The sequence below is a fragment of the Atractosteus spatula genome, chromosome 4 (genome assembly GCF_055471065.1).
Source record: "Atractosteus spatula isolate fAtrSpa1 chromosome 4, fAtrSpa1.hap1, whole genome shotgun sequence".
NCBI lineage: Eukaryota > Metazoa > Chordata > Actinopteri > Semionotiformes > Lepisosteidae > Atractosteus > Atractosteus spatula.
In genome coordinates this window covers 18,750,732-18,770,786 of record NC_142709.1, presented here as the reverse complement: position 1 = coordinate 18,770,786, position 20,055 = coordinate 18,750,732, and the positions used below count along the sequence as shown (strand labels likewise).

The 20,055-nt window shown below is 36.9% G+C and overlaps 2 protein-coding genes across 2 annotated transcripts in view; both read right to left on the bottom strand.

Annotated features, from left to right (window-relative positions):
* LOC148836000 (ETS-related transcription factor Elf-1-like) overlaps positions 1-1,422 on the bottom strand; it is a 29,254-nt gene extending 27,832 nt beyond the window's left edge. The window contains exon 1 of the mRNA XM_088913662.1: positions 1,342-1,422. The gene's annotated coding sequence lies outside the window, so the exon portion shown is untranslated. The remainder of the gene's footprint in view (positions 1-1,341) is intronic.
* A 7,300-nt stretch (positions 1,423-8,722) lies between these two features.
* On the bottom strand, positions 8,723-14,660 carry ednrbb (endothelin receptor type Bb). The gene is made up of 8 exons (XM_088913673.1): positions 14,603-14,660; positions 13,414-13,978; positions 12,324-12,436; positions 12,015-12,219; positions 11,117-11,266; positions 10,884-11,017; positions 10,692-10,800; positions 8,723-9,450 (listed from the first exon to the last, which is right to left on the bottom strand). Exons 2-8 carry the CDS (start codon positions 13,885-13,887, stop codon positions 9,313-9,315), a joined length of 1,323 nt encoding a protein of 440 aa, XP_088769799.1. The 5' UTR covers positions 13,888-13,978; positions 14,603-14,660; the 3' UTR covers positions 8,723-9,312.
* Positions 14,661-20,055: the final 5,395 nt, after the last annotated feature.

Here is a 20,055-nt window from a genome sequence, read left to right as displayed (position 1 = left end):
TTAAAATAGGATAATTTATTATTGATTTTTTAAAAGCTTTCAACAGCAGTAAATTTATACTGTAAGTTCTCAGAAAATAAAAAAGAGCTGCAGTACCAGACCAAAAATGAAAGGCAAATTAAAAATGTATTTTTTATTTTAATTTTACTCTTGTTCAGCAAAAAGGTTGTTTTATTTCAAAAGACAAAGCTTGTTTTGTATTTTGAGTAAAGCTTTTGTGTTTCTTGTAGTTGTAGAAGCTTGTTCAATGCAAATCCAAATAAATTACACCTAATACTCATTTTGTAATGATTGACAAAAACAAGAAACATAATACTTCTAGTAAACGTTCAGCAAAATAAATATGAATATTGTAAACTCAGAATTTAATGTTTTTGTTGAATAACCCTCAGACATAAAATATACCTTTAATTTACTCACAGCCCAATGAAAAATTCATGCTTTTTTTCGATGTGCTGCGTGTGATTTTCAAGGAACTTCCAAATACTGACAAACTCTTACGCCGTAGCAGGGAACCCCACCCCCAGCCACTGATCCCTCATGGCTCGCTCCATCATTAAAACTTGTTATTCCTGCTTTCTTATCAGGCTCAGACACAGTGGTGTTTGGAATGTGTTTTCTCCTGGTTGACTTCCACCTCTTCCCTGAGTGCAGTTCTTGTAATCTCTAGTGTACTTCTAAGCTTTGTTAGCTCTGAAGAAAGCCTTAATTGTGCTTTACCCCCTCTCATCTTAGCACCTCAAACATCCTTCCCTCTCTTCTGTGTGGAGCATAACTATCACTTTTTTTTCAAATTCTATTACTGAAAATGTACTCCTGTTTTTCTGAAAGTCATTTGCTGAACTGCAAACCTGCATGTTCAGAGGCCAGAAATATAAAGATGGCAAAGACATAATTATTTAGCAGGAGTATATTCAGAGCTAGTGAACCTGGAAAACGTTTTCCCGAGTTTTGTGAATGTTTTCAAGGTTGTTTTGCATCATTGGTGAAGCAACATAAGGCCCTGTTTAACGTTTAAACACTGAATCATTCTGCACACTATAGTCTGGTTCTGTAAAACTTTAGTTTCATTTTTAACACCCTGACTGAAATATTTTAACCCATCTTTATCTTTAACCCTTGCAGTTTCTCCAGCATGATCACAAATAACTAGACTATTCTACACCGCAGCTGGCAAGCAAAATTCAAATTCCAAACTACTCCCGCTTTCGGTTTCATGTGGCGCTAAACATGTGACACGCTGTACAACTCTCCACCATTTTTGCCCCTTTTCTTTTCACTAAACCATATCTTTGTTCATGAAGCAAAATTTATCATGTCAAAACAACAGATTTACTGTACCTTAAGCTTTCTGGGAACCCAAAGAAGTTGAAGATACTGGCTTGTACAGCTGAATAAAATGGCTGCTGTGGGTTGGGGAAGTGATATCTCTTTACATTTATGAGTCATATCTGAATATTTCTTAGCCACACCCAGGTTGCTTTAGATTAGGCAGGTGAGACAGGGCATTAGCACCGGGGCCAATAGACTGCCACCTTGTTTTTTTGCTCCTCCTGAGAAACAGGCAAAGAAAAGGCAACTGTAGCTAAACAACATGGAACCTTGACGCAGCCAGACAAGCAAGACGAGGGACTGAGTCTGCAGTCCAGCAGTCAGACCTCCACACATGTTGTCTCCTGATAACTTGGTCCAAAAGTCTTGTGAGAGGTTATCAGAAGGGAAGCAACTGTGTTTCTAGAATATGTGAAGGCAAAACAAATTCATGATAGGTGTACAGCACATGCTAGAAATTCCCTGTATCAGGGCAAACAAAGTTTGAAATGGACCATTTTTTAAAAAAGTCCCATGCTAATGCCTCAACCCAAAAGAACGTTAATCACAAATTATTCCCTTAGGTTTGCCATTATAAGAAGTTATTTTTATAACAGAGTAGCATGACGGATGTTTCTTACCCTACAAAATTACAATAGTTGCTATAAATGTTGAAATGTAGAGAAGCATATGCGTGGAAAAAAGTATTTCCAGCAGCAGTAATAAAAGAAAAAACAATGTTGAAGTATTTGTGCAGAGATGATTCAGTCAACAGGTCCCTCTAGTGGCCATTGGCTGTAATAGCCGTTGTGTTTATGTCAGTTTTGCTCAGACAGCATGTCCACACCATGACAGTGCTTCCCAAAATTCTACAGCACACTAAACAGTTTTAAAATGGTCTATACTAATATTACACAAAATAACATCAATGCCTAACTCACACATATCGAATAAAAATGTTTGACTTGACTTTTTTACTAGATTTTCCATGTGAATTTGAGTGTGTTTCATGTTTGATTCAATGCAGTTCAATGAAAGAGCTCCCGGAAGTTGCTGTCCTGTGGTTTGGGTGGCGCTGGAGTCCGAATGCCTTTGCTTTGCTTTCCATTAAACAGGAAGTAAACCCTCCCTGTGAACCTTTTTCATTTCTTTTTTTTTTTAATTTAAGGCTCTACCTTACCTCAGTGTAACAAATGAGACTTTAATCTGAGGTCCTGACTACTTTGTCTTTAAAGATCCCAGGGTGCTTTTGGAAAGAGTAGGGGTGTTAACACTGGTGTCCTGGCTGAATTCCACTGTAGGTGTAAACACTCCTAACTTCCTGAAGTTCCCCTTTAATTCAGATTGTGAAAGTTTGTCTACCTGATCTGCTGTACAGTGGGGATGCCTTTGCAGAATGGCTACAGTACACCTGCCATGTTGGTAACCAATAGTGGATAAAGTGGGTCCTGTCCTATATGCAAAGAGATTTTTGTTCTGTAGAAAAAATTCTCTGTATAAATTTATAAATTAAATATTCAAAGGCCTAAAAGTGCCTTCTACCCTAACGATAGATAGGAACTTCAGTAAAGCCTACATTAAAGCTCCAGGCCAATAAGGTCTCATACCATGTTGATTAGGCTGTTTAAAACAGGACTGTAGCCCCTCTTCTTGTCAAGGTTAACTGGTCACTCTGATCCTGGCTCTCTGAAGAGCAACCCTAAAGGATAGAAAATTTAATTCCACTGCTGTAATAATGCACCACTGTCAACTCTTCTGCCTTCCACTGCATTCCAGTTGTCCATTTTGTAGTTCAGGCTTAACTGTAGCCCAGTCCCACATATATTTTAATATAAATAAAACCAATCTGAAATATCAGTCTATCTTTACTCTATGTAACAAACAGAAGGTTAGGTTTCAAGGCACATTAGAGATATATTTAGCCATTAACATCTTTTTTGTCTGTGAACTTGAACTTTATTGCCATATGTAACCGGATTCTTCTTACAGAAAGTCTCTCGATTGTTAAAACAAGTGTAAAAACACAAAGTGCAGACAGTGCATCAAGACAATATACAAACAAACAGTAGACAATGTACAAGTAAACATGTATGGTGGTTCAAGTAGTGCGGTGGTTCTCAGTAAAAACCTTTGACACATTCAACTGTGTCTACAATCTAAGATTGCTGATGTCGCTGGGTCAATGTTGAGATCAGTCTGTACTTGGTGAGTAACGCCAGGAGGTTTTGGTTTAGTTTAATTGGCCTTTTGTCATGGGTGGGATTGGTGAAAGATGCATTTCATTTCCTATCGACTATTATTCTGATAAATTTCAGCATACTTTTGGATTCCAGTTAAGTTCAGAGATATACTATTATGCTACTGCCACAACACAGTTTGGTACAGTGTAAACATTTACAGGAATGTGTGCAGCAAAATAACCTTTAAATTTTGTCCATTCCACAGCTTATGTGTATTAGCATTAAATGCAATACAGATTGCAGGATGAAGAGTGAAGAATGGACAAAAGTTTAAACCATCACAGACTTGAACGTGTTCATGAAATCAGTGAAGGCCAACCAGATCACGAAAATTGCTTTCACGAAGGGAAAAAAAACAGTTGAGCTGAGTAAATCAGTTCTTTCAAGTGTATAAGGTGATGCATCACTGACTAGAGACTCTTTTAAGCTGAATAATTGCCTGTGCTCATTGAGTCTCACATGGTATCTAAAACTCTGAGCAGTTCTTGAACATCAACATGAAACTGTCACTCCCAGTACACCTAGAGGGCGCTCTACTTCTGTCCTGTTCCTAGTTCCCTGTGATTATTCATGTCTTTCTGGTGTGTCTTGTTCTGTAGCCTATTTACTTCCTGCTTCTGCTCTGCTCCTCGCTCAGCATCGAGGTTCGGATGTCCTGAAACCCGCCTAAGCACCAGGTCACCCCACGTCCGCTACCTGAGGGCATAGGTTTCTATACGGCATTTCCTGAACAGCTGAACCCGGGCTAACCCCCGTCTCGCCGCTACGCATAGGGTCTTTTTTGCTCTCCTGCCTCTCCACGGTTCGTCCCTTCCGACATCCGTGACAGAAACTAAGGATAAAATGCTGTGGTGCTGATTCTTCATGCAGATGTTCTGAAAGTTGTGAACTGATCTCATTTTCCTTGGTGAAATCCTGTATTAGTCAGGGGTTCAGAAAGTCACAAACACTAAAAACATGAGCTTTTAATATTACAAATAACATGGACACCAAAGTATTTAGGGGGGAATGAAGGCACAGTGGTTAAGATTGCTGCTTTGCAGCACAGGGGCTCTGGGTCAAAGTCCTGGGGTGCCGTTTGTGTGTTCTCCCTGTGTTCATGTAGATTTCCTCTGGGTGCTCTTGGTTCCTCCCACAGTCCAAAAACATACTGATAGTTAATTGGCTACAGAGAAAACTGGCCCTGGTCAGCATGTGTGCAGGTCTGTGTTTGTGTCTGTCTGTCCTGTGATGGTGTACCCTGCCTTGCACCTATTGCTTGTCAGGATAGGCTCCGTCTCCCCTGTGAGTTTAGAAAGTGGATGGAATAAAGAATTTTTACTCCTTTCATTCAGAATAGTGTTTGAGTATTCATGTTATGAGTGCAAATATCCAGTTTAAGAAATGTGTAACAAAATGGAATCATCATTGGATCCAAATCATTGGAAAGAACTTCGCAAGGCACTGTATTCCACACAATAAGCAATACTAATTAAACCAAATATGGAGTACAAACTAAAAAAGGACCAAATGTTAAAAAGAAAATAAAGGAAGCAGAGCTATTCAACATTCAGGAGTAGATGACTGAGAATATATGAGGCCAAGATGTTTTGAGATAAAACTCAGGAAAATGGCAGGAGCTCTTAGTAGGCCTCAGTATGACACCCAGGCAGCAATACAGTACAAACCCAGCATCAGTCTAGCTGTGTGATGGGTGGTTGATGGGACATGCAATGTATGAAAATTAGAAAACAAACGATTAATTTGAACACTTCATTAACGTGAAAAAATAGCTCAAGTGGTAATGGTTAATTGAACATTCGTGAAACAAAGGGGTTAGGCTAAAATGTCTGTCAGCAACGACATTGGATAGGTACATACTTTACGCACTAGGGAAGAGTCACGGCCCGCAGCGAACAAAAGGGTTTTATATGGTCATCTGACATGCATGAGTTGCGCCTAACCCGAGGGTATGTTGCCATGTCACAAGTGCGGGGTGAAACTAGTCAGGCTCTCTCTGTAGGTGGCTCACATGATGAAATGTGGTTGCACATTTAGAAATAATATGGTGTTTGTTGATGGAATCTTTGAATGGAATATAGATGATTATCATGAAATGGTAGTTCAACAGTTTGAATGTTCAGGGCATGTTTCACAATCACATTTTCACTTTGACCACTTCTGAGCAAACTGGTATCTTGTTACACTTAAGCAGACAGATTGTGAACTGTCCTCGTCTCAGCTGGGCTCCAGGGACTGTAGTTCTTCCTGCTGAATGTTCAGCTCTTCGTTTTGTCTGAAGATTATGAAGCTGTACAAGAAAACAGTCTTGTTTGCACAGATAAAATGAAAGACACCAAAACAATTATATTTTAAACCGCCTTTACATGCTTTTGAGATTTTATATCATTTCTTGTGATGATTAACAAAATTCAGTTCAGTTCAGTTTATTTGTCATATTCACAAGTGCAATGAAATGCTTATTTGTATGTGTGCTCTGATCCAAAGACAAAATGGACATAACTATCCCTTCACAAATGAAAGGGCCATGATAATTTGTAATATCTAATTTCATTTACATTGTAGCTGGTTATAATAAAAGAGTACTGTACTTAATTAAATGGGTCAATAGTAGTATAATACACTATATTGTAGACAAGAGCACGTCTGGACTTTCAATTTCAAATCAGATATTATTAAATCCATTAATATTAATCTCAATCTCATGAGGAGCCACTGTCCATACAAATGAATAGTAACTTATCATACTGTCTGTTTGATCAAACAAGTTAAAGTAAAACAAGGGTGATCATATTTATATTAAATATCATGTAATGTAACATGTTAAAACAATTAAACCTCTTGAGTGACAGTGAACTAAATATGCTAAATCATTCAAGTTATTCTAAATATACTTGAGAGCTATGCAGATACATGGGACAGTCATTCATTTCTTCAAATAGAACAACTCTCTTGCACATTCTTGCTTAAGAAGCATTTAAAAAGTAGAGAAATCACCATCATATTTGGTTCAAGTAGGTAGCTGCATCAGCATGTATAGGCTGCAAAGGAACAAGTAAAGGTTTATATTTTATGGAATAAATCATCTTATTTGTATGCGGTAAGCATCTCCATCCTTGTGTCATTTTTCCCTGATAAGGATGTGCATTTGTCTTCATCATTGATCTTGATTTTCAGGATGGATAAAATACTCCTCTTCCTGAGATTAATTATGCTATTAATTCTGAAAGCTGATGGTGACTTTGACTACAGTTTTACACTGCAGTTTCGGTGTAATTTAATAAATGCTGTGTTTTGTGTACTAACTACATTCTAATCTCTTTTCAAACCAACATAACGCTGAATGTTTTCTGTACCAGCCAGGTGCCCGTTAAAATAATTTTTAGTGCTTAATGGCTTTGGAATAAAGCAAAATAATATACATAATATATACATTATAAATAATATATCATCCATTTCTTAAACTTCTTCTAATTCAGGCTACCTGGGGAGGACTGTGGGAGGAAAGCAGAGCACCTGGAGGAAACCCACACGAACAGAGAGAGAATATACAGACTCTGCATTTTGCACCCAAGTACCAGATTCTGCCCTGCAAGGCAGCAATGCTAACCACTGTGCCCACATGCCACCCATGACTCTTACAAGCTTAGTGTAATATAAGAGCAGACTGGAGCTAGTAGCTAATATGATTCATTTGAAAAGGGCAAATCACCTGTAATAAAGTTTTTAAAGTAGTTCTGAACTCTACATAATGTCTCATAAAGCCAGTTTCAAAACTATGTACTGAGAGAACATCAAAGTGTATAGTCACATCAGGATTCGCAACATGAAATATTGCTTTGTGAATTAATCAACAGTCCCCACAAGCAGGTAAACTAGCAACATAACCAATTTTCAAATCCTAGACATAATTAAGTGAAGAATGCATTATAGCCAAGTGTTTGTCTTAGATCCTGTCTTAAAACTGTTTTTTGAGAAATTAAGAATTACAGTATACTGTATAATACAAGTGAAAAATGAACTTCAGTGGACATGACTTTTTCATTGAAAAAGTCGATATGACTGAGAACAATAAGACTAAATAGAGGTTTGTATGGTGTGGGTGGATTTTACATTTATTACTGGATATAAACCACAAATAGAGATACATATTATATTTTAAATATCTGAAGAAAAATATTCCACAAAACCCTTACAGGTAGAACAGAATACTTGCAGGTTTTGTCTAGATCACTTTGTATTTTTCTATATAAATTACGTGGTTCCCTCTCTGGTTTATTTAAATTGATGCCTGAGTAGTTATAGTAGTAGTCAAGTTCATTAGACCTTTTATAAAAGACTTTGAAGTTCCGTGATTTAAATAAAATTATACTTTATTATACACTTCTTTTCATTTTCAAAGTAAAAATCATTTTGGTTACAGATAGACTATACACATTTTCAGCAGTAAAATGGCACTTAACAGGTTAACAATGTTTCAAAGTGGAAAAGGGAAAGACAAGCAGACGAGCTGACTAAATTATACATTAAAAATCTATAGTTTAAAGCTACACACACTATGTACAGCAATGCTAGCATGGCTAATATACAAAACTAGTGTTTAATGGTAAAATCAGCTATTTAATACTGGCACTTAATGCAATACAATAATGAAATACATTTGGCTTTTTTCAGTTAACAATAACAAAGCTTAATGTAGTGATACTTTTTACCACTAAGCTAAATAAGGATAAAATACACAATACACAAAAAATAAGTTGAAACATGCATGTGATATCAGGTAAATAACTTTAAAATTTAGAGCTTTTGCCATTAAAAAAATCCATCCATATTTCCTGACAATTGTAATAGTTTTACAGTATATTACATTGTTTGTTTTGTTGTTTTAACACCATAAAGAAAAAGTAAAAGATAACAAACATTGCACCTGGCAATTCTCTTTATTTGTAATGTTTTTAATCAAAACATAAAACATTCAAAATATGGGACCTGCCCTTTAAGATTTTTTTATACTTTCAGAAGAAGTTGCTGAACATGAACAAGAACACAAATCTGCTAATGAAGGAACAAGCATCTACATCATACAACTGCAGCTGATAGTGATACGAGGCTCTTGCCCAAAAATCTTATTCTAATTTTATGATAATCAGTCATATAAGATAAGGTGGACATTATTAAAATATGAATATTTTCACTCCATGAATCACATTGAAAATTCTGGTTAATCCCTCTGCAACAGCATGGTTTGTGTTTAAAGTTTTATGAAGCAAGTTGGAAAACTCTCCAGGATTTTAATGAAGTAAAAGCAATATGGAATAACAAAAATGTGGGGGCTTTTAATCCTAGAAAAGCACTTTAAACACGCCAATGGAAGGTGTTGAAAAAACAAAGCAGAAACCTTTCATGCAGTAGTAATAATAACTGTGTTTACTGTAGTCAGATAAAATGAGTTGAAATACTTTCATTATGTGTGATATTAAAACATAAGAACTCACTTAAGGAAGATCCTCATGAGCTGCTTTGAATTAATTCAGATTCAATTATTTTTAATTACCAGTCATATTTTGCTCTCTTGAAGTGCCTTATAAGATTAAACATGGAAACTAAAGCCTTTTGGGTTAAGAATTTAAGTGCTTTTGTGTTTTCCATTCTGAACGAGGGAAAGCCAGTGGGTACAAATGTTGCTCTTCGGAGCGGAGTCTTGTTGGGAATGTTGCAGCTGTGCATTATGGGTAGCACCTCGTGCATTATGGGTAGCACCTCATGTAGTGGTGTACTTGTTGGTGACCCGGGAGTTGCTCTGTTCTGATCCACGTTCAATGGCTTTTGACTTCATGCAGGACTGCTTCTCATCCAAAGGCAGCATATCTGGTGACACGCACCAGCAACACAAGCACGACTTGAAAAGAAAGAAACAAGTACTTTTGTAAAATGACCAATAAAAAGTCCACATGTTTCACTGGAATAATACCAGACAACATACTGTAGATAATAGTGATATCATTAATGATAATAGGAAAAGATGTTCAATTCTTTCAATTTTCTTGATTTCTGAAGGCAGCACATTTCAGTAATTGTCCTGTAAGTATCTGTTAAGTTTTAATCACTGAACCAGTGGGAAATTAACTCAAGATTTTTTTTCTGCTTCTCTCATGTCTAGAGTTCACTGATACAGTAAAATGTGACAGGGTGGTCTCAAAATCCGTTTTTTGGAATTAAAATGATTTTTTAAGGATTATTTGTTTGAATTATTTCTGGATTATTTTAGAAATCGACGGTTATCAGGTTTTTAACACCCATCCAAAAGGAAAACATCCTCCTCAAACACACACCTCCTGCCCGTCAGAGCCGTTTGTAATTTGACATGCTGCAAGCTTTGCAGTGCGTTACAGAAGAGCATGTGCCAGTTGCAGAAGCAGCACGCCTCTCACTAATGTCACTGCAGGCCTGCAAGTGCCCGGGAGGTTTCAGGAGCTGCACTGAAAGCTGAGACGGTCCAGGTCAAGAAAAGCTCGCCCACCCTCAGCAGCACTCAGCACTTGTACGGCAGAGATAGGGGTCATGAGCTCTGACTGCTGGTGTCGGCTCCACAGAGCTCAACTTCTCAAACAGAAATGCGTGTCTAACTCTTTCAGGGCTTGATCCCTTCAGAATTGGGCTTGGAATTGGCCAAATCATGGAGATTCAAAAATGTACACATTTAAAAAATGTACCATTTTAGAACGGGTTTCCCAACTTCATCTCCAGTCCTGGGGGGCCACTGTGACAGCATTCATTTTATAATTCACAATTATTTAAAGCCAAATCTGTTGAATATGTGAGTATATTGCTAAAGTTTAAAGACCACTCTCCTTTTTAGCTACAGTATACATAAATAATATATTGTGCTTACAGGAACAAAATCAATGTAATCAATTCAGAGGCAGGAGTTTACATATGTATTACCTCAGATACATTACTGGCACTGATTCTAAAATCTAAAACATACTGCAGTTTCTCCAGCAGAAATGCCAAAGGTTGCTTCTGTTCATATATAAAACACTGTAGTGTGCCATATAAGATGGAACATATGATAGTAAAATAAAAATAAAATAAATATAATAGTAAAGCTAATAAGTAAAAATAGAGTGAATTCCTTACCCTGAAACAGGTTTTGAACCTCTTGCTGACCACATAGAGAGCAATGGGGTTTATGCAGGAATTCATTGAGGCCATGTTGATGCCGATGTAATCCAGAACTAGGAAGAAGCTATAATAAAAACATTTTTGTTAAAAAAATCTTTTAAACTTGTGCAGCGATACTGCAATTTCAAATTTAAAAATCCTTCTCACCTTAGTAGTTCGCATCGGTTGGGGTCTTCCTCATTGTAAATTGTTAATTTCAAGATTCGGCTGAGGTGCAGTGGTAACCAGCAGAGAGCAAATACCAGTACCAGGCAAAACACTGTCTTTGCCACCTCACGTCTCTGGGAAAATAAAACAAAATATATGCAAAGTCTCAAAATGTTTTGGTGGACGAAATAAACTCCGACACATGCTGTCAAAGTAACCAAATCGTTTCCTACCTGTTTTAGGTGGTCGTTTAAAGCGATCTGCACCCCATTTTTCTTGCTCAGCATCTCTGAAGTCATGAGAGTATAAAACACCGCTGTACAAGCAAGGGGCATGCAGAAATAGAAGCTGAACAGCCACCAGTCTTTTGCTGACTTATAGAACTGGTAAAACAAAGACGAAAAAACATTAGATTTGCTGTAGGTATGGCTTTGAAACACTAGATATAACAATTCTGCTTACAAAACACTTGCCATGGTGCCATTAATGTTTTTATGCCAAATACTGAAGGACTTTATAGGAAGGTCAATGTGTGCAGACATGAAAGTATATATGTCAGCTTGTTGCACGTCGTCCCAAACTGGCACCTTCACCTGGTTGTCACTATATAAACATATTTATTTAATTGCAAGATGAATATACTGTAACTCTGCTCCTATACTGCAAAGGAACACAGTGGTTGAAAACAGGGAGATCATAACATTCAGTAGATATTAAAAAGTGGAGTTACCTTATAGGGAATTACTTTACTGTTTAAATCACAAAAAATGTGGTGAGGAATTTCCTACTACTTGCAGGTGCACCATTTATCCTGCTAGTAATCAGTCCCAGAAGATGTCAAGATGATTGTCAATACGTTCTGTTTCTCACAGACTTGATAGTTTGTTGAAAACTAAAACCTTCAAAACGTATTGACTTTTCCACTGTTTTATACTGAGCATTTGATGTCCTTAATAAATATAATCTTTGTGTCCTATTCACAGGAAAATGTTTCATTTCACTTGTTTATGGCCCTTGCATTAAATGGGCACTAGAATATAAATACCAAAGCTAAGAAACTTAATGTTGTGAATTGCTAAACCTGATATTCCTCATGACATGAAGGATAATAAAAGGAATGGGATTGCTCACCTTCATAAACTGGGATGTCTGCATTGGATGCAGCAGGCAGATGCGGAGGTGTTCCCCTTTGTAATCCATTGTAATCATATCAAAAGCAATAGCCTCAGGCACAGCTAGGATAACTGATAGCACCCAGATCAATGTAATCTCTATTGCCGTCCACTTTGGGACTCCAATTCCTTTAATACGATTCCAGGATGCCACTGCTCGATACCTAGATGTGAAATGAAGAATGTTACAGTATATCTAATACAAGAACAATCTGAATGCTTAAATATCGGTTAATGCATAAAAATGTAATGAAGATTTTTCAGGTACCGGTCAATGCTCAGTGCACATAAACTCAAAACTGTGATGCCAACAGATGTTTTTTGAATAAAGGGCACAAGTTTGCACATTCCAACTCCAAATGGCCAGTCTTCTGCTAGAAGCTGTGAACAAAAAAGACTGAATGTTAACCATCATTGTTTATAAATACAAAACCATTGTCCTGTCTTAATTTTGGAAATTACCCCCAAACAACTCTGAATTCAAGATGACTAAAATGGGGTTGTGAATTATGCTTGCATCACTGTCACAAAGTCCATGAATAAGAACAAATTACTTACTTTCTGTAGTAAAGATTAAACTGGTACTGGTATCCTTCAGACATTCCTACTTCTTAAATAGTACACATTGTGCATACAGCACAATGAAAGATTTTGCTAGAATACATACAGTATTTATGTATTTAATCTTCTAAGAATGTATTGTAAATATACATACAAATTTTAATGTATCTAAAGGCTTCAAACATTTGTAGGGCTTATGATGTGGGAAATTAATAAACACGTGCTTTTTTGGGTGGGGTACTCCGTAATAAATTTCTTCATTCCATCACATAATATTTCATGTTCTTTGGTCAAAATAATAAAAAGGAAACGCAGCAATTGCATACTGTAATGTATAATATGTACACTATACATTTCAAGAATACGAGTTGAAATCGTTTGGTTAAATAGCCTTCATACAATACTCTGTATAGTTAATTTAATAACACTGACATAGATATTGTTAATCGTATCTGTTACATACTGTGAAAAAAATGAAATAATATATTTGTACAAATTAACGTTTTGTATTTCACTTTTCACATCTTCACGTTTGTATTGATGTTATTGTTCTGATAACTCACTCTGAACAAAGTCTGAAACACTACAGGGGATAACTATGCAACTTTTAAAAATATTGAATATTTAGTATTTATTTCAGCAAGAAACTAAATGCTCGCATGACTTACAAAAATGCAGTACCAATGGTAACAAATAGAGAAGACTGTAGTTATGAGTGTTTTGGGACGAATGGGATAAAATAATAATACGTTAATAAATTATAACTTGCATTTCACTCAGTGAAAAAAAACACTTACCTTGTACACATTTATAGGTATATCAATCACAATATGCAGGAGATCTCCCAAAGCGAGACTTGCGATGAGGATGTTAGGCCCGTTTCTCATGCATTTATTTTTGTAGATAATTCTCAGCAAGGTTGAATTTCCGATTATTCCAACTACAAACACTAGGCAAGAGACCACGGTGTTAATGTATTTAAAAGTATCCCTTATTTCGGTAGGTCCTGAACACATAGGCAACTGGTTGGAACCTCCTGACTTGATGGGTTTCGGGAAGTTGCGAGGCGCTAGCGAATGGGATGTATTTGAGCTCACTGTGTTCCTGCTGGTTAGTGATTTCGGCGTAGGAGCCAGGAACGGGTGTTGAGGATGAAGGTCGTGGGACACAGATTCCAGGTTTGGATCTTTGCTTTGAGCAGAGACAGAGCGACAGAGAGGCTCCGCGAGTAGCTGTAACAGCAGCAGTGCAAGAAACTCTTTCTTTGCCATGTCAGGTTTTGTCTAATTTGGTGCTGTGTCCAAGGTGCAAAAAAAATGGACCGTCTTCTCCGGGATCTGGCTTTAAATTCTATTTGCTCCTCTGAAAAAAAGAAAAAATAGTTTAAGTTTCCGAACGCCTGTAACCTTAACAGACATAACTCGACTCAAGCTTTCCAAGACATGGGATAATCCTCTTTTAGCCACAGCCAAGAGTATTTTAAGAGTATTTTATATATTAACTGTATTTTACATTATTTAAAAAAGCAATCCCCGGTACTCTGCAATGTGTATTTCGGTTAAATATGAATCTTATCCCGGTCAAACAACAGGCATCCATTGAATTGTGTAATTATCTGTCAATAAAGGGGGAAAGTGGCTGCGAACAGTTGTAAGATTGGTTTTATTAACATCGATTGCAGTTATTAACAGTCTATAATCGAGAAATTGAGATCTCCACAAACAGACGGCATATCTGTGTAGCTTTGCTGTTGCTGGTGTTGATTACGTATGATTAACTTAAAACAACAGCAGGCTTAAAATATATAGTAAAATAATCAATTAAAGTAAGTTTAAATTAAATTAATTCATTAACATCGCTTTACAAATGAAGTTTAATTTCGTTGTAACAAAACGTTTCATCTCCTAGCAGCTCTACTACAGTTTCTCATATTTTCTTAAGTCTCTTCTTTAGTTGGAAGATTTTCATAAGAACGTCTTGTATTACCTTATTGGGAACGCTTCAGACACAAAAACACCGCACTTGCATGATTTGCAGAAATCCGCCAGCTCAGCGAGAATAACCTGTTACTTTCATCCGCGCAGCTCTTCGCTGCAGCTTGTGAAAGATCCTACTGGAGTCGATAGTTGATGTTACTCAAGGACGGTTTTATCTCCCGCGCTGTGCCATCAATCATAGTTCTATTAGTGCGGACTGACCCCTCCTACGTAGTGTGCCCGGCAGAAGAAAAGACTGAGCAACATCAGGCAGGGCCCCTTCTCCTTTTGTAAAGAGGCGAGCATACTGCCGTTTTAAGTTTTACGCGTTTGTTTTAGCGCTTTCTGTTTTAAAATACCAACACCTTCCTAAAAAGATAGAAGATACAGCTAGTTCAAAATGACACCTCTCATGCCGCGCAGGAAATAAATTTTGTTTAAAAATATTTTGAGCTACTATTTTGGGTCACATGGTTGTTAATATGGAGAACCAAGGAAGAAAAACCTGATATTTCCAATGCATTTTGGAACGGTACGGAGCTACATTCTGTGGCCTCCCTGCGCCCTAGTTAGTCTTTCAGTTGAGCGCTTCATTCCAGCATTCTGTACAGTTAACTGCTGCTTTATCTGCCAAAGCAGAGCACAGCGGGTGTAAAGTCATACTGTAGTTGTTCTTTGTGTTGGGCGTGGAGATTAAAACCCCCAAAGCTCATCATTACAAAGCATGGCAAAAGGTTTCAGCTTTGGTACGTTACCGCTGGTAATTCATCTGTGCTTTTTCTAACCAATGTATCCACTACAGGGCTGCGACGGAGCCAGAGCCTATCCCAGCAAGTGATGGTGGAAGGCAGGATACACCCTGGATGGGACACCAGTCACACACACACTCACACCAGGGCCGATTTTCATAGAAGCCAGTTAACCTGCCAGCATATCTTTGAACTGTGGGATGAAACCAGAGCACCCATGCAAACACAGGGAGACAGGAACCCAGGAATTAAACACAGGACCCCAGCACCATGAGGCAGTAATGCTCACCACTGCACCACCAGATAAAAGAAGGGAGTCATTTGTAATATTGCCACTTAATAATGTTGTTTGACCTCACGTTGGCGAAAGGCTTCTTAGTGGGCAGGCCTGTGAACTGCTGAGCTCTGGGTGGTACAGTACATGTGTCTCACTCATTGCAGTGTGTGCTGCTGCCACAGGGAAGCTTCAGCTGAGGAGATGCAGGATTTGTGCTAGCTTTGTATTATGGTGCGAGGCTGACTTAGACTCACCCCTGACTTGTTCTGTTTCACAGTGTCTCTCCACTTTCAACAGCTGCAGCCTTTTTCTGCAGTGGCGGACAAATGACAGAACCCTTTATGCTCACGAAGAAACATATGAGCACCATGGGATTCTGAAACAGTATGCTTCTGTTTGGAAATCTTTCCATTGCTAATCAACCCTAATAACAAAAGACTGGCGGTGTTACTTTCATTTAAGAGTACGTTTGCAGCTGACATTTAAAGGAGAAAACAGACCCTTTATGTTGTTTGTTGTCTGTTGTCTGCAGGATTGTTCTTATGTTCGTAGTAGAGTTTTGTCTCAGGATGCTACTTTTACTTTATTGAAAGTTACTTTCAATAATTTATTTTTATATTTTACTTTTGAAAAGTCACCTATATAACTATAATGGTCCTGTCGGCAAAGTAAACTCTGCCATGCCTTTGTCTCAAGTATCAAACTTCAGACTGAGCTTATAACATGTCAGCCCAGTGCTGATTTTATGAACTGTTGCATTTATTTGAATATGTACAGGGTACAGAAAATCACAACCTTTGCCCGATGCTTCTGCTGTTTTTGTGTAGTTGTATTGGGAGCTTATTGTAGGCTTTGTAACCTGAGTTTAAACATAGGTATAAATAGGTATAAATCTGGCTGCTTTCTTACAAACCATGCCCAAGCAACCTTTTTCAAGCAAACAGACATTCATATGTGTCTCAGAGCTTCTGCTTTACGTGTACTGGAAATATGCCAAATCTTGCCCACTGGGCATGTATGGCCAAGCAAAGAGGAGAAAATGAAAGTTGATAAGAGAAGGAGGCATCAAGAATAAAATTCAAGAAAATTCAGGGTTAGTAGGCAGTTTACAGCATAAAAGCTTAGATTGGTAGAACCTTTGAAGGCAGTCATATATTGTATTTCCATATTTGCCATTTGTCTTCAGTTATGCTTCTTGAATAAGTTACCCTTTCCTTCTTGGCTGTTTTCCAAGAGGAACAAGGGCCATTGATCTGAAATTATGATCAAAAGAATCTGAGATCTGAAAAGAACACTGAACTGTTACCATGCTGAGTTTTATAAAGCTGAAATCGTCCACTTTTTGTTAACACTGGTGGAAATATATTTTAGAATTGTATTTCAGAATGGCAATCCACAAGCCACTTCTTCTAACCACAGTAGATAAATGAACTAAGAGCAATTTATCATTGGGAAAACTAAACTACTGCAGAATTCAGATATACGCATAAAGAATCATTATAGATTACTACCAGAACTTTTGTATTTTAAGGAATGCTGAGGATCTGATGAGGTGTTTGAAGAATCCACCTGATACTTGGCTTTAAGGGGCCTGTTTCAAAAACAGTGTTGAAAGGGAAAAAACACTGTGCCTTTTTCTAGAAAACACACAGTTGTCATAGCACAGGAGCAGGCAAATTTAGCTCTTCAATTCCATATTATTACAAGACTTTGTTCTTTGATGTTCTTTGTTCTTTGATGAATAGCAAACTATTAATGTATTGACATCTTCAGCAGGCCATTAATCAATTAATCTAGACCTCCATTTGAGTCTGAGTTACGTCATCATTGATCAGAAATGAAATGTGAACAAATTCCCATTTACTAGGATAACCTGGAAACCATTTTTACAGCAGGGAATATACTAGAGCAATTTGAGCCCTAATACCTACTCTACACTGCTGCTAATTTACTTACAGTAATAGTTTGAAATAAATGCTCTGATCTTTCTCTAAGAAACAACATTTCTTGGCTGTGCTTAATAATGGAGATCTCAGAGAAAGACTTGTCTATACCGTTCTAGTTTCATTAGACATAAATATAATCTAAAATATATACAGTATATTAAATGAAACAAATACAGGCTTTTTGAAAGGATTTCATAACCTGTGACAGTGTTTTGAATGTCAGATACAACTGTAAAGATGTTTCACCTGAGAGAGTGAATTATGTTCTTGACAGAACCATAGGAAGTTCTCTCAATGTATGCTGAGAAGTGGCACACGTCGTATTACACATTGCTTTCTGTCTGTCACATGAAGAGAAATACAATTTGAAGGACATGTTCACAAACTAAGCTAAACTTCCCGCTCAGTTCCATGGAACGTTGATTCGAATGAGACACACCTGGTTCTGCAATGTTTTATGAGCTTGTTTTCAGAGTTACTGGCTACAAATAGGAGGAGTGTTTGTGCAGCACTGAATCCAATGAGACCAGAAGAATTCAGATGGAGTCCGAGTTCTTTATTTTAATTGAGCAGGTACGTTCAGGGCTCTGGTGTGGTGCAGTTAATTTTATAAACTTTTATAAACTTTTTTAAATTGATCAATTTTATCAGCTATATCTGGTTTTTCAGTGAATAAAACCATCGAGTGCTGTGTTATACTACATCAATTTGTCCTTATTAATGTTTTTTTAAAGTTGAGAATACAAACTCTCATGTTCCTGGAAATAATTATGGGGTGTCTGATAAAGGATCCATCCATTTAATTTTACTTCTTTTTTCCCTTCTTTCTTTTTTCCTCCTTTTTGCCCTGATGATAGACAGTTGTGGTAAAACACCCACCACAAAATAACATGACCATGTTTTAATTTATGAATACATATAGACGTCAGTGATATACAGTTATATGATACAACAGCACACAGATTAATAGAAGATTACTACTGATATTTCGCATATCATGTACAACATGTGATGTGACTACCAATTTCATTGACGATAAAATACAATTTTAAGGTCATATTAAAACTTTCCCTTTTATAAATTGTCTTGGAATTTGCACAGCACACACCCACTGGAGCTGCACATACTGTATGCATCCTTTTAGTTTTTAAATCACATTTTTAAAATGTTAAAAGTGAAAGTGTGGAAACTTCTTATACTTGAGGATAATTACTCTTTTGCTCAGCTTTTCATAATTCATTTTCTCAAAGTACAAAGACGTTTATTTCCATTTTGTATTAAGCAATGTATTGTTCCATCTGAATGAAGAAATTGACATTGATTTTTCTGTCAGTTTCTAAAGATAACATTCTTGTCTATGTAGTCATGATTCACAGAAAGGAAAGCTTTCAAAATCTTATATTGAAAATAAGGGTTGCATTATACAATAAAATAGAATGCCATCTTTTTAATATATTGGTGTGAATACTTTATATACACTATTACTTTAATGTGCATGTATTACAGATACATGTCCACATAATAAAACAGGGGTGAAATGATACTTGTGCTGTAAGGGAGTTTTTAAGAAATATAAGAACAGTTGCTAATTTTATTTGTATTAATGCATATCAGATAATGATATAAAATATTATGAATATTATATTTTGGTGACCATCCTCTTGGTGTCACATACGTTTCACTTCAGGTCTCCAAGTAATTGCTCATCATTTATCTTTATCCCCTTATTATCCATTGTGTTGTAGGGAAACTATAGGATATTCTAGGTTTTTGCCTCATAATTAGGTGTAACCTATTTGTCTTCTGTCTCCTAGGTTTTGAGTTGTCTGCAGGGCAATTAAAGCATGATTTAACTTGTTTCTAAGCATTGTGAGATGAGGTCAGGGAGCAATATGTGACCCCTAAGTTGTGACTGGTAAGATATAAACCCCTTGACAAATTCAAAGAAAGAAGAAGAGTTTCACCCCACTTCTCATGGGTATAAATCATTGTATACAGTACATACTTGAAGTAGCTCTTCACACCACTTTCTATAAAGATCTTTACCACCGTCTTAATCTGTATTTGGACTCTACTTAGAAATATATCAGGTTCCAGATATAGGTTCCTGTTCCAAAAAACAATAACCGGTTCTCTGCTACCCCACACATACAAATAAACCTTTGCTGACTTTGAGAAGTCTTTGATCAAGTAACGAAAGATCTGTGCATTTTGGTACTTTTCCTCTACTGCAAAGGCATGTGCCTCATGGTCATCATGGTAAATGTTCTCAACCAACATACTTATTTAGTTATTTACTTACTGGATGTTCTCAACTAACTTCATTAACTTGAGTAATGGATCGATGCACAGTGATTGTTTTCAAGGAAATTACTTTCACAGTGCATGGTATTTAAAATACCTGGACTATGTCTATCACCTGTGGTTGTATTTTGATATAGTTTGAATTATTCTGCTCACTGCATGTATGATAACATGAACACATCAAGAA